The sequence below is a fragment of the Hypanus sabinus genome, chromosome 8, assembly GCF_030144855.1.
Source record: "Hypanus sabinus isolate sHypSab1 chromosome 8, sHypSab1.hap1, whole genome shotgun sequence".
Classification (NCBI taxonomy): domain Eukaryota; kingdom Metazoa; phylum Chordata; class Chondrichthyes; order Myliobatiformes; family Dasyatidae; genus Hypanus; species Hypanus sabinus.
In genome coordinates, this window is record NC_082713.1 from 53,751,368 (window position 1) to 53,764,806 (window position 13,439).

The following is a 13,439-nucleotide window of genomic DNA, read 5'->3' on the forward strand; positions in this document are numbered from 1 at the left end:
ATAAAAATCAAGCTCATATATCCAGAACCAGAATGCTAAATGAAGGTTTCTTAATAAGTAACAATATTTGAGGCTGACTAAGTGATAAGGCAGCAATATTACTGAATTGTGAACTTCATACTACCACATTGATTTCAAAGCTTTGGAATTTCTTCTACATCAGGTCAACAATGGGGAAAACAAATGTGAGGCACCACAACACTGGTAGAATAGTAAGCCAAGATGAGAAATTTACACAGGGAACTCAGGAATTTATAACAGACAGGGTAGCAACACGATTCAAGTCATTACAGACAAAAAGAACTGAATACAGTTGCATGAAAAAATTGATCTTATTCAACACAGAACAAAACAACTGCCATTTTTTTTTACTTTCAATAGAACAAAGCTAGTTTATATAATTGTTGAAGTCTTTTAATTCAGACTGTATAATCCAACTGAAACATTCTGCAGTTACAATGGTCTTTTCCCCTCTCCTCTCCTGAATGCCTCAATTATTGGGGAGTTGAAGTTGGACTGGTGTCAGCACTCTGCAACTGACCATTCGTCATGTACACATCCAGTCACCACTGCCAATGAGCAGCTGAAAGTGTAGGGCTTTTCTGTGCAGTGGTAACTAACTACATTGGTTTCAGATTTCACCTAGCTCCAGAGTCTGGGGTTATTTTATACTACCATTAAGGAGAAAACGATAGAAAAACATCTGTGTATCAACGAGAACAGAGATATTTACCATTTTACAGTACTGATTTCCACACACCATTAATCAAAAGAACTCTGATTAGGCCACATCAAATACTTGAGAGAGGCATTTCAAAAAAAAGGTGATCTTGAAACAAGTTGACAACATCTAGCATCTTATCAAACACATTCTCACAACAAGTTGTAATAGGGTCCAAAGGTCAAGATTTGATGACTAGAACTAAAGACTACAATAGAAAAGAATAATAAAACCATGGAAATTATAGATTGAATGTTTCCGTGGCTTACTCTAGGAAGAGAGAAGATTAGAGAGGAAAATGGATAATTTTAATAAGATGACACAACTATTGCTGAGTTGTAAGAGCCAAGCAATAAAATTAATAGGACTGGTCCTTCTCCAACTGCCAGAGGCTCAATGGACCACACGTCCTACTTCTGTCCTGTGTCATGGCTTGTGAGACCTCAGATGGGAAAAACTAAAGAAATGTAGGCATAGAAACTAGAGTGGTCCATCAAATGGCTGTTACATGGCATTTGACAATTGCTGCAATTATGGGCCTAACAATGCAGACCTCAGCGATACTACAACTTGCCTTTCACATGCTGCTGTCAGCACACAGGAAAATATGCTGTCTAGGACCAGGTTGCGCCACAGAAGAGACAGAACATCAGTCTGCATGGGGACACAGAATGAAATTATTTGATGTGAGCTGATGCAAAAATAAAATCACGGTGCCTCGTCTGAAATACCCAATCACTGATACAAGGCACGCTGGATTACCAAGCCCTCAGTCCAGACTAACACTAAATACCGGTGGCATTCTCATTTTTAAAGTCAGAGTAATACAGCATGGAAACAAGCCCTTTGCTCCACGTGGTCCACGCAGACGACAGCATGCTCCCTGTTAGTCCCAGTTGCCTTTTACCCTCCAAGCTCCTCACCTCCATGCACTTAACTAAATGCCTCTTCGATCTTGCAATTGTACCCACTCCAAGCGACAGCTAATTAAAGGCACTTACTAGTCTCTCCCCTTTTACCTTGTACCTGTGCTCGCCAGTTTCAGAGTTCCCAATGCTGGGGAAGAGACTACAGCTGTCCACCTTATCCATACCACTCGTTGTGTCTCCAGAAATAAAAAGAAATGCAACTCGATGCAGACCTGAAGCACACAGGCGCTCCGACAGTTACCCGGTAGATAACAAAGACAGAACTTTACGGTTCAGTGGATAAATCCAACAAGTGCCATTGGCCCAAATCTCTCAAACTTCATAGCAAATCCATTTTTCAGAATACCACCACATTGTCCACAGTGGCAGGGTTATTTTACTGGTGACCAGTCACTAGAAGTACTTCTCAGCTACGCTGCTGTTTAACAGCATGCTCTGATATTGAAAAGAATGGAATTCATGGGAAAACGGATGGAGCCACAGTCATGCTTTCAGATGAATACCCAGAAATCCCTTCCAATAATACCAGTCTGCTTATTCCAAAGATCTATCACATCTACAACATTCAGTCAACAGCATTATACTTCTAATAATATCAAGCAGGTGTCACCCATGCTGGTTGTTGCTATGGCCAAATGTCTCCAGTAGCCCTTTCTCTCATGGCGAAGTAACAGAAAGTGGCTCTAGATCTGATCATACACTTGACAAATGCCATCTAGGTAAAATAATTAACCACTATCTACATGTTTCTCCCTACCTTCCCCCTCCCCACTTAATTTAAAAAAACTCACCCAACACAAATGGTACAGCCATCAACTCACTTCCTATGTAATGTTACAATTCCCATCAATATCTCCACCGGTACCCTCTATTCATCTCCATTCCAGAATTTCCTATTTCAAATCAACATCTCTTTGCTGACTGTACAGATTCTGGCCATCCTCCTCCAGGAAACAACGACCATAACACAGAAATCAAAGTCAAACTGGCTGCTTTACATTAATTCAATTGCAAGCACCTTCATAAAAGGAGCCACAATTATATCACTACACATATCACATATAATCCAAATTTACTATCATTTCTTGGACAGTGAGAATCAGAAGCAAGTTTATCACTGACACGTGAGAAATTTGTTGTTTTGTGGCAGCATTAAAATATTTGTTACAAGTTACAAGAAAACAAAGTGCAAAATAAAAATAGTGAAGTGGTGTTCATGAGTTCATAGACCATTTAGAAATCTGATGGCGGAAGGGAAGAAACAGTTCCTAAAACGTTGATTGTGCATCCTGTTTCTCCTCCCTGATAGTAATAATGAGAAGGCAGCACGAATCTGGATGGTGAGGATCCATAATAATGGCTGTCACCTACTGAAGATGTCTTTGATGGTGGGGAGGCTTAACCCTCTGCAGCCTCTTTCGATCCTGTGCACTGAAGAAAGAAAACCTGCAACTCTGAACCAACATTACTCAATACCAGTGGTGTGTTGGTTCACAGCTTGCAATTTTTCAGTCAGATTCCAATTGCACTTACAATCTGAAAGATCAGGAACAGACCAGAATGCTTCTCAAGTCATAAGCAAGACCTATATCCTTTTCCTTCCATGACAAATAACCAAGGAAGACTATACGATTTCATCAAAAGCAAACACTAATGTGGACAGGTGACATTTCGTTTTGTTTTAAGCCCCAAATCAAATAAAATTGTTGGGGGGGAAAAAAAAATCAAAGCCATCCCATGGCTTAATAGTAACAATATGCAAGCAGTAAGACTATATTCCAGCAAAAAGTAAGCATATTATTCCATTTAAAGCTCTACATTTAAGAGGTAGCCGGTTTATGAATCAAAGTAGTCAGATAAAACAATGAAGCATCTGTTGAGCAATGTTAGGATGTGGCTAATCTGGTAAAGAAACTGCTGACTCATGAGGAACAACAACAGTACGTTCGATTATTCAGAAATTAATGAACACAGCCTCACATGCACAATTATAAGTGTGATTATGTTTTATTAGAGCTCTACAATAAAATGAGCACACTGGAAATACTAAAACCGTGTACATCTTCCTATAAACTTGGTTATTGGTTTGTGCATGTTCGTCACCAGATTCTTCCACTAGAGAAAGAAAGAATGAGGAAGAAACAATCAGGAATCTTAAATTGTAACATTCACTTTGGCTGTTTCTTCAGACCCAAGCCAAAACTTCCCCCTCAGTACCCCTTTTGGGCTCTTCTCTTATGTTGTCATCCAGTCATGCTTCCACTTTTTTCTCCAAGATATTTTGCACCCCAGATTCTGAACAACAAGGTTCCTTCAAATATATTGCGCTTGAATGCCCTTCATCTCACAAACAAAAATGCTTTCCCCTCTGAAGAATACAATGTGGATGACATTATGGTCTTGGTTTATATCTATTCCCTCAAAGCACTCGCAGTTCAGTCGGGCAACGGTAACTTGCTTTACACAACTCAGCCAGGTGGTGTAGGCGTTGATTACCAAATGCCAAACCTCATTTTGATCAAATACCTTCATCTTTGAGCACTTCCCCATGGTCACCCCTCTCAATTGCTGTTAAAAGACATCGAGCAATGCAGAATGGATACAGGCCTTTCAGTCAAAACAGTCCAGTGTTCTCCCTGCTAGCCCCAGTTGCCCAAGTTTATCCCATAAACCTCCAAGCCCCTCCCTTCTGCATATCCATCCAAATGCCTCCCAAATTTCGAAAAATGTGCCTGCCCTGATCACTTCTCTGGCAGCTCATTCCAGGTATTCACAGCCCTTTGTGTAAAGGAATTGCCTCTCCTCAGGTCTCTTTTAATCTTGTATTTGTGCTCTCTAGTTTTGGAGTCTAACCCTGGCAGGGACTGTTACCATTCCACCTTATCCATACCCCTCATGACTTTGTAATCATGTAATGAGGTCACCCCTCATTCTCCTACACTCATCATCTGCTTCCCACTCTGAGCTTCTCCGGTGGGTCACACCCCCCCCCCCATCCTTCGTTATTCCAAACATCAACCCACTTAACTTCAATTATTCTCATTCCTGCCTTTATTCCCAACTATCATGCAACTCAGAAAGCCTTGTCAGTCCTAATGTCCCCAAATAAATCCACCTTTGATCACTTACATACATCCCTCACTATACATATCCCATTCACTTGACTACTACATGCCATCTATCCTCACTTGTAGCTTCACTGAGTCATGCTCAATCACTTAAAGATCACCCATCTACATGATAATGCAGACTTCTTTGCTCCACTGGCAGCCATCTCTCTTTCTCCTTGCTCCATCCAATGACAATGAATAAATAGATTTCACTCTTAATTCTAGTGTCTGCAAGATTGCCTTGATCAGCAAACTATGCTTTCTTCAGATCAACTTGCGTTCCAGTCCCAAAATCTGCCCTGTTCCTTGGCATTCTCTCAGTCTTCCTCACTCTTCTCACCAACTCAGTCTCAGAGGCCCAACAGCACTCATTCCTGTTGACTATATATTGTAATCTGCCCTCTACTGTGCCTATTGTCTTGTTTATTAATTATTGTACTGTCTTGCGCTGGTTTGTGCACTTTATGTAGTTCTGTGTAGGTCTGAAGTCTAATGTATTTTTGTGTTGTTTCAGGTAGTTTAGTGTAGTTTTGGGTTGTTTCAGGTAGTACCATGGTCCTGGAAGAACATTGTTTCATTTTTACTGTGTACTGTACCAGCAGTTATGGTTGAAATGACAATATAAAGCGACTTGACTGCCCTTCCTATACTATGTCCACCACCATCCTCCTGCACAGATTCCACATCCCCTTTGAATAATACTCAACTCATCTGACATTGCAAGTTGTCCCGTCCCCTCAGCTTTATTGATCTCAGTTCTTGAATGTATTGTAGGCTCCCAATTCACACCTAACCTTTTTGCAGCCTAATGTTTCATCCTCTGAATAGATTTATGATATTGCCACATCATGGAAATGGATCACATTGGGAGGGAAAACCACCACAGCTGAAATTCTCTATGTTTGTGACTTCACTATACCACCCCTACAGCCTTTGATATGGCTTGGTGTACCACCCCTCACTAATAACTCTTTTCCACTTCTTGGTTGAATGGAACTGACTTCACCGTTCTAACTTTTCCTGGAATAACTCCTAATGACAGCCCATTAAGCCAATGCTAGCTTCCGAAGCAAAACTGTTGCTCACTTTCTCTGTGAACGATTCTCTCTCACATTCCAATTCTCCTAACTACTCTTGGGATAATTAACAGTTGCAAATTAACTTTCCAATCGTCATACTTTTGGGATACGAGAGGAAAACGACAGCACTGGACCCCACACAGTTAGCACCAGAGGACAGGGCTGAACTGGAGCTGTGAGATTAGCAGCCATAACCACTTTGCCTTCTATTGCTGCAATGACTTTTGCGCTCCTGCACCATTAATTATGGAGTTCCTTAAGAATCTATCTCCACTTTTTTTTAAATCCTCTTCACTGACAATCATTTGAACACATTCTACTCTATTACCTCTCTTGATACCAGATGTGCTGCCAGATCTGCTCATTTATCAACCTACAGTGGATGAGTATCAAAATTTTACTCTCATGAAACAGAATTACCTTCGATATGAAATGCACTAAATGGTGTTGCAAAGGCAGGGTCACAGATTTTAATCAGAAGGTATGCTATGAAAGCAATACTATGATTAACACAAATCTTTGAGAATTTCAAACAAATACAGGCAGAATTTTACATTTCATCTGTAACATAGCAAGCCACTTTACAGGCAACAGCATTAAAAGCAATCCATGACAGGCTGCCGTGATAGAGATCTACAAGGGCACAATGCAAGAATAGATATAGACAAAACACTTCAATATTTTAGGAACAGCAAGGTTTCGAACAGTAAATATGAACTTGAAAGGAAGTCAGATTATTTGTAGCATGTATTAAAGAGTAAACTACCCAATCCAACATGACATTGGAACATGATTGCACAGGTTAGGCTCTCTTTTGTTGCTCAACCCAAGAGACCACTCATCAGGTTCAAGCCTTAAGCTCCCATCTTTCAATCAACCAAACCACAGATGTATCACTTGTACCCTCTGCAGCTGAACACCAATTCTTCCTCACTAGCACTTACACTCTAGTACTTGATCTACATTACATGTCACCAGAATATTCAACTTCATAAATTGGATATGTATCCTAGCACATATCTGACCTTCACATATCAGAGGTTTCCTCAACTATGATCAATACGAACATCGATTCCATTGCACATGGACCAGAGGAACATTCCCCTCAACCTTCAAAACCTGAAGGCAAGATGAAAGTCCTGCAATCTTATGAAGCCACTAACACCTAATGTCAATAACTGTAAAGCCTCAGAGAGGTACAATTGCCAATTATCCGAATCAAATCCTGCATATTGACCCATTTTGGAAAGCTTGTCATAGACTGATATGAACCAGAATTTCCTATGACTTTGTAATCAAATCCTCTTCAAGTTTAGAATGAGGCAGACACGAGTTTGCAGACATGAGATTACAGCCATCCAGCTAGGAGCACATCACCTGACAGTCCTCTTTGTTCTTTTACATGGAATCTAAAGGACATCTACCACAAAGGCAAAATGCAGATGAAAATCATTGTATGGTTTGCCTGAACTTCTACCAAAGGAAAACAAAAACTCCGCAAAGCATATCGGTGATTATATCACCTGAAAGCATCACATGAACGAAATACTTGAAGGTTCAATACTCCATATACGCACATTTCCAAATATGGTCTCTGGACAGCACTCAAAATTCAGGACTCGAGTATTATTTCCCAGCAACAATCTCATTGATACAATCCCCATGAATTCTACCAGGAATTAAGTTGTTTTATTCAAATTCAGATTTATCAAGTAATAAATTAATTCTCAGATTTCAAAACTAAACAGTTGTACATTTTTGAACATTTAAAAAACCTTACCAAACACACGATAAATCTGAAATTTCATATATTAGCACTATCTAAATTACATTCACTTGAAATTTATAAACCTGCTCGATTTCTTTTCTGTTCCATATTACTGGTGACGTGGTAATTCTACTAGGGAAAAAAAACAGGGAGGGGTTCAGGGCTGTGGCTTGCATCTTCAGGGAAAACATAAGGTTTAAAAATATGTCTGCTTCTGTTTTAAGCACATTAAAATAAATCATTCTTTACAAGTATCTTCTATTTTTTTTAAAAAACTGTTATGTTAAAAAAAATCTGCATTGAATTTCTAGTCTCAGACTATTAAAATCATTAAGCCTATATTTTAATACAGATTTAGAGACCTCTGTGATTGGAATGAAAGGAGTTAATCTTTCAGTTTCCTATGCAAGTCTGACATGGAAGGTTGTCCTTAAGACCACTTCCTCTCTCACCACCCCCACCCTAACCCCGCCCCTCACCTCACCACATTTGCAAGTGAAAAAAGGGATTACATGGGGGGGGGGGGGGGGTAAGATATATATTTGAGACAATATAAAAAAGGAAAATCTGAAACAGACAAGAATGATTTACTTTAAAGGTTGATACTTCTGTCAATAATAAAACACTAAATCTATGTCTTAATATTGAATAAAGAAACTGTCTAAAAGGCAAGTAAAACAAAAGGTGACATTAGAGAACCTTTCAAATACAAAAATAGCTTTATACCATGGATAGGAATACAGTCTTGCCATCCTCAGACCTTGGTGGTTTGTTCCTGTCATTCCTGAGGTCTGCAAGTGATTAGTGAAGTGTCTAGAGAGTTGGACTTACCCCTTGCCCAGGTTCCGCCGGCTCTGTTTTGATTCTTATAGCTGGCATTCCTTCAAGCATTAGCATACTGCTGTACTCCACATCGCCAGTGCCCACAGAGCTCTGCAGAGAGAGAGAGAGAGAGAGAGAGAAAATGGGGGAGGGGTGAGAAGCAGACCATCGGAACAGTTTTATTCCCCGAACTCACAAACAGCTTCTTCCACCCAGACAAAAGATGAAACTAGCAAGTTAAAATGGAAAACAAAATGAGAAGAATACCTTTACTTGTTAAAATCACGGCACACACATTGACACACAACCCATACTGATTTTTTTTAAAAGGAACAGCTCCCAATCCAAGGTGTCGACTGCTGAAGGCTTACAGGCTCCACCCTCCTTTAGGGTGGAGTGCAGGCAGTTAATTTACTACTCCAGGGCAGAAGAGGTCCAGCTGTTACGCAGATTGCTGAGAAGAGCTGCCTCCCTGCCCTGAGCAAACAGAACGCTGGTGCTCCAACAGAGTGGAAATAAAGAGAGGCCTCATTCCCTCAAGAAGTCTTATTCACAAGCAATAAGGGATGAATACATTGCATAGCTTCGACTCCCACCCTCCTGCCCCACCCCTTTTCCAGAAAAGGATGTGTACATTCCAGTTTTCTAAATCTGTCAGCAAGATACTTGGAAAACATTGTCATCACTTTGGTTGACACCCATAGCCGGTAAAACAGATGGGTCCAAACTCAAGTGACTTAACACTTATACTCTGTTCATTTATCATAAATAAATGTCTCTTTCACAGTAGATTTCTTAGTATGAACATAAGAGATTCTGCAGATACTAGAAATCCTGAGCAAAACACAAAATGCTGGAGGGACTCAGATCAGGAAGCATCTACGGAAATGAATAAACAGTCAACATTGCAAGTTGAGTCCTTTCATCAGGTGTGGAAAGAGAGAGGAAGCCAAAAGGTGGGGGGGGGGGGGAAGTACAAGCTAGAAGGTGATTGGTGAAGTCAGGTGGGGAGGGGGAAGAAGTACAAGCTAGAAGGCGATTGGTGAAGTCAGGTGGGGAGGGGGAAGAAGTACAAGCTAGAAGGTGATTGGTGAAGTCAGGTGGGGAGGGGGAAGAAGTACAAGCTAGAAGGTGATTGGTGAAGTCAGGTGGGGGGGAAGAAGTACAAGCTACAAAGTGATTGGTGAAGTCAGTTGGGGAGGGGGGAAGAAGTACAAGCTAGAAGGTGATTGGTGAAGTCAGGTGGGAGGGAAGAAGTACAAGCTAGAAGGTGATTGGTGAAGTCAGGTGGGGGGGAAGAAGTACAAGCTAGAAGGTGATTGGTGAAGTCAGGTAGGGAGGGGGGAAGAAGTACAAGCTAGAAGGTGATTGGTGAAGTCAGGTGGGGAGGGGGAAGAAGTACAAGCTAGAAGGTGATTGGTGAAGTCAGGTGGGGGGGAAGAAGTACAAGCTAGAAGGTGATTGGTGAAGTCAGGTGGGGAGGGGGGAAGAAGTACAAGCTAGAAGGTGATTGGTGAAGTCAGGTGGGGAGGGGGAAGAAGTACAAGCTAGAAGGTGATTGGTGAAGTCAGGTGGGGGGGAAGAAGTACAAGCTAGAAGGTGATTGGTGAAGTCAGGTGGGGAGGGGGGAAGAAGTACAAGCTAGAAGGTGATTGGTGAAGTCAGGTGTGGGGGGGAAGAAGTACAAGCTAGAAGGTGATTGGTGAAGTCAGGTGGGGAGGGGGGAAGAAGTACAAGCTAGAAGGTGATTGGTGAAGTCAGGTGGGGAGGGGGGAAGAAGTACAAGCTAGAAGGTGATTGGTGAAGTCAGGTGTGGGGGGGGAAGAAGTACAAGCTAGAAGGTGATTGGTGAAGTCAGGTGGGGGGGAAGAAGTACAAGCTAGAAGGTGATTGGTGAAGTCAGGTGGGGAGGGGGGAAGAAGTACAAGCTAGAAGGTGATTGGTGAAGTCAGGTGGGGAGGGGGAAGAAGTACAAGCTAGAAGGTGATTGGTGAAGTCAGGTGGGGGGGAAGAAGTACAAGCTAGAAGGTGATTGGTGAAGTCAGGTGGGGAGGGGGGAAGAAGTACAAGCTAGAAGGTGATTGGTGAAGTCAGGTGTGGGGGGGAAGAAGTACAAGCTAGAAGGTGATTGGTGAAGTCAGGTGGGGGGGAAGAAGTACAAGCTAGAAGGTGATTGGTGAAGTCAGGTGGGGAGGGGGGAAGAAGTACAAGCTAGAAGGTGATTGGTGAAGTCAGGTGGGGGGGAAGAAGTACAAGCTAGAAGGTGATTGGTGAAGTCAGGTGTGGGGGGGGAAGAAGTACAAGCTAGAAGGCGATTGGTGAAGTCAGGTGTGGGGATGAAGTAGCTGGGAGGTGATAAACATAAAAGTTAAAGGCTAGAGAAGGAGGAATCTGACAGAAGAGAGTGGTACAATGAGAAAGGGAAGGAGGGGCCGCAGGGGAAGGCAACAGGCAGGTGAAGAGAAGAGGTGGGAGGACAGAGTGGGGAACTGAAACTAGAGGGAAGTGGGGGGAAGCAGGTTAGAGAAATCAATGTTCAGGTTGGAGGCTACCCATGAGGAATACAAGATCTTGCTCCAACCTGAGTGAGGCCCAACAGGTCAGAATAGTAACAGGAATGAGGGCTGGAATTAAACTGGGAAATCTGCTTTTTGCAGACAGAATGAAGGTGCTCAAAGTGGTCCCCCAATCTACATCGGAGGGAGAGATCCCTGCAGAAAGTGGAGAGTGGGCTGAAGGCAAGGTTGTGTTTGGTGAAAGTGTCCCACTGAAGATGACAGACTGGAGAATCATGTGCTGGACTCACTATATCCCTGCCTGGAAGGTGGGTGAGGGCAAATATTCAAGAAATGGAGGTGAGGCAGGTGAGGGCAGCATCAATGGCTTCTTCCCCCTTCCCTTCCAGTCCTGAAGGGTCTCAGCCCTAAATATCAACTGCTTATTCATTTCCATCGATGATGCCTAACCAGAGTTCCTCTAGCACTTACGTGCACTGCTCTTAAATGTCTTTTTAAAAAACTACAAAAGCTGCTACGCAGATTGACTCTGGTTAAAAAGGCATATGGTGCATTGGCCTTCATTGACTGTGGGACTGAGTTTAGGGGCCAAGAGGCAATGTTGCAGCTATATAGGGCCCTGGTCAGACCCCACGGAGTACTGTGCTCAGTTCTGGTTGCCTCACTAAAGGAAGGATGTGGAAACCATAGAAAGGGTGCAGAGGAGATTTACAGGTATGTTGCCTGGATTGGGGAGCATGCCTTATGAGAATAGGTTGAGTGAACTCAGCCTTTTCTCCTTGGAGCAACAGAGGACAAGAGGTGACCTGATAGAGGTGTATAAGATGATGAGAGGCTTTGATCGTGTGGATAGTTAGAGGCTTTTCCCCAGGGCTGAAATGGCTAGCACAAGAGGGCATAGTTTTAAGGTGCTTGGAAGTAGGTATAGTGGAAATGTCAAGGGTAAGTTTTTACGCAGAGAGTGGTGAGTGCGTGGAATGGGCTGTCGGCAACGGTGGTGGAGGCGGATACCATAGGGTCTTTTAAGAGACTCCTGGATAGGTACGTGGAGCTTAGAAAACTATAGGGCTATGGGTAACCCTAGCTAATTTCTAAAGTAAGGACATGTTTGGCACAGCACTGTGGGCCAAAGGGCCTGTAAGGTGCTCTAAGCCTTCTATGTTCTATATTCTGAAATGAAGCAGCTGACAGTATTTGAATACACGTGTTACCTTGTCATTTGTAAAATGCATATGACACAAACAGAGCAAGGAAGACCAAGCACATCTTCCTGGCAATTTACAACGCTGAATCATATACATCACTGCATATACATTGATGTTAGTAGAAGACAAATTTCAGGAGGAAATCCCAGTGCAGTTTCTGAAATTTAATTCTGTGCTTTACTGCTGGAGATTTTCCCTCCACAATACAGTGTCAGACAGAGTTGTTGGCAAGAAAACTCATTAAGTAATGGCAAATCTTTATTTGATTCTTCAATGCCACATTGAGTAAGGACCTAAAGCATAATCGTGAAAATCCAACTATAAAAGTAACTCCTTCTCAAATTATCCATCTGAGGTAAAAATATAATGCAAGCAACAGCACAAGACAAATATACCTCCAAGCTAACAAGGTGCTTAGGTTTCTTCCTAGTCCAAAGATGTACCAGTCGGTAGGTAGTAAACTGTAACATGATTAGGCTAGGATCATATTGGAGGATTTCTGGGTGATGCGGCTTGAAGGAACTGTTCTGCACTGTACCCCAATAAATAAACAGTGTGGGTCAATCCAGCTGTTAGGATGATTTTGTTGCTGGAAATACAGCAAGTCAGGAAGCAATTGCAGAAAAAGAAAGTTAATATTTCAGATCTGAGACACTATTACAGGTTGTGTATTCAAATCTTAGCATGTAAGAATTTTCCTCTGGTCAGGTAGGCCGACAACTGTGGGGAAGAACAACATCCTCAGTGGTCCCCTGTGGTGACCTTTACACAAAGCTGAAGTACGAGGTCTGCAATCAACCCATACTCTGTTGGTGTGATACACAACCAGTTCATTTCTGCAACGCACATAATCTGTGTAAAAGACCGACCACCTTGTAACTTCCTGTCCAACTTAGTAACTCCCACTTTTTATCTAACACATTCTGCAAACTATTTTTCTAGACTTGTTGCCAAGTTTAGGAGGTTGACTGATAACTACTGAAATGCTTGAACTTTTAAGACTACTGCAGAGCTGGTTATCATATAGACCAGAATTACTCAGTTCTCGCTAGTTATTTAAACAACTAGCAATCACAACTAAGCCTCCACCCAAACATAAAGGTGTTAATGAAGGATTAAATTTGGGTGTGATGTGGGGTTTCTTCTCATATTCATTTCCTACCATTTTGTGTACATCATTCTGGTTTTGTGCACACTCAGAACAGAGACTAATCACAAGATGCAATGCACACACTATACAAATCAGATGCAGACACAGACCCTTCTGACAATCATCTTGATGCAAACCA

General features: G+C 42.1%; 1 protein-coding gene across 14 annotated transcripts in view; it reads right to left on the reverse strand.

The window, feature by feature from the left end:
- LOC132398146 (Krueppel-like factor 8) overlaps positions 1 to 13,439 on the reverse strand; it is a 178,880-nt gene that overhangs the window by 97,184 nt on the left and 68,257 nt on the right. For 8 of the 14 annotated variants that reach the window (XM_059977176.1, XM_059977175.1, XM_059977180.1 and 5 more), the window contains one exon: positions 8,439 to 8,540. The exons of 2 other annotated variants lie outside the window; for them this stretch is intronic. In XM_059977176.1, coding sequence (XP_059833159.1) covers positions 8,439 to 8,540 — 102 coding nt within the window. Of the gene's footprint in view, positions 1 to 7,690; positions 7,737 to 8,438; positions 8,541 to 8,696; positions 8,935 to 13,439 lie in introns of those variants that run through there. 4 more of the 14 variants (XM_059977187.1, XM_059977186.1, XM_059977179.1 and 1 more) reach the window with 4 other exon arrangements.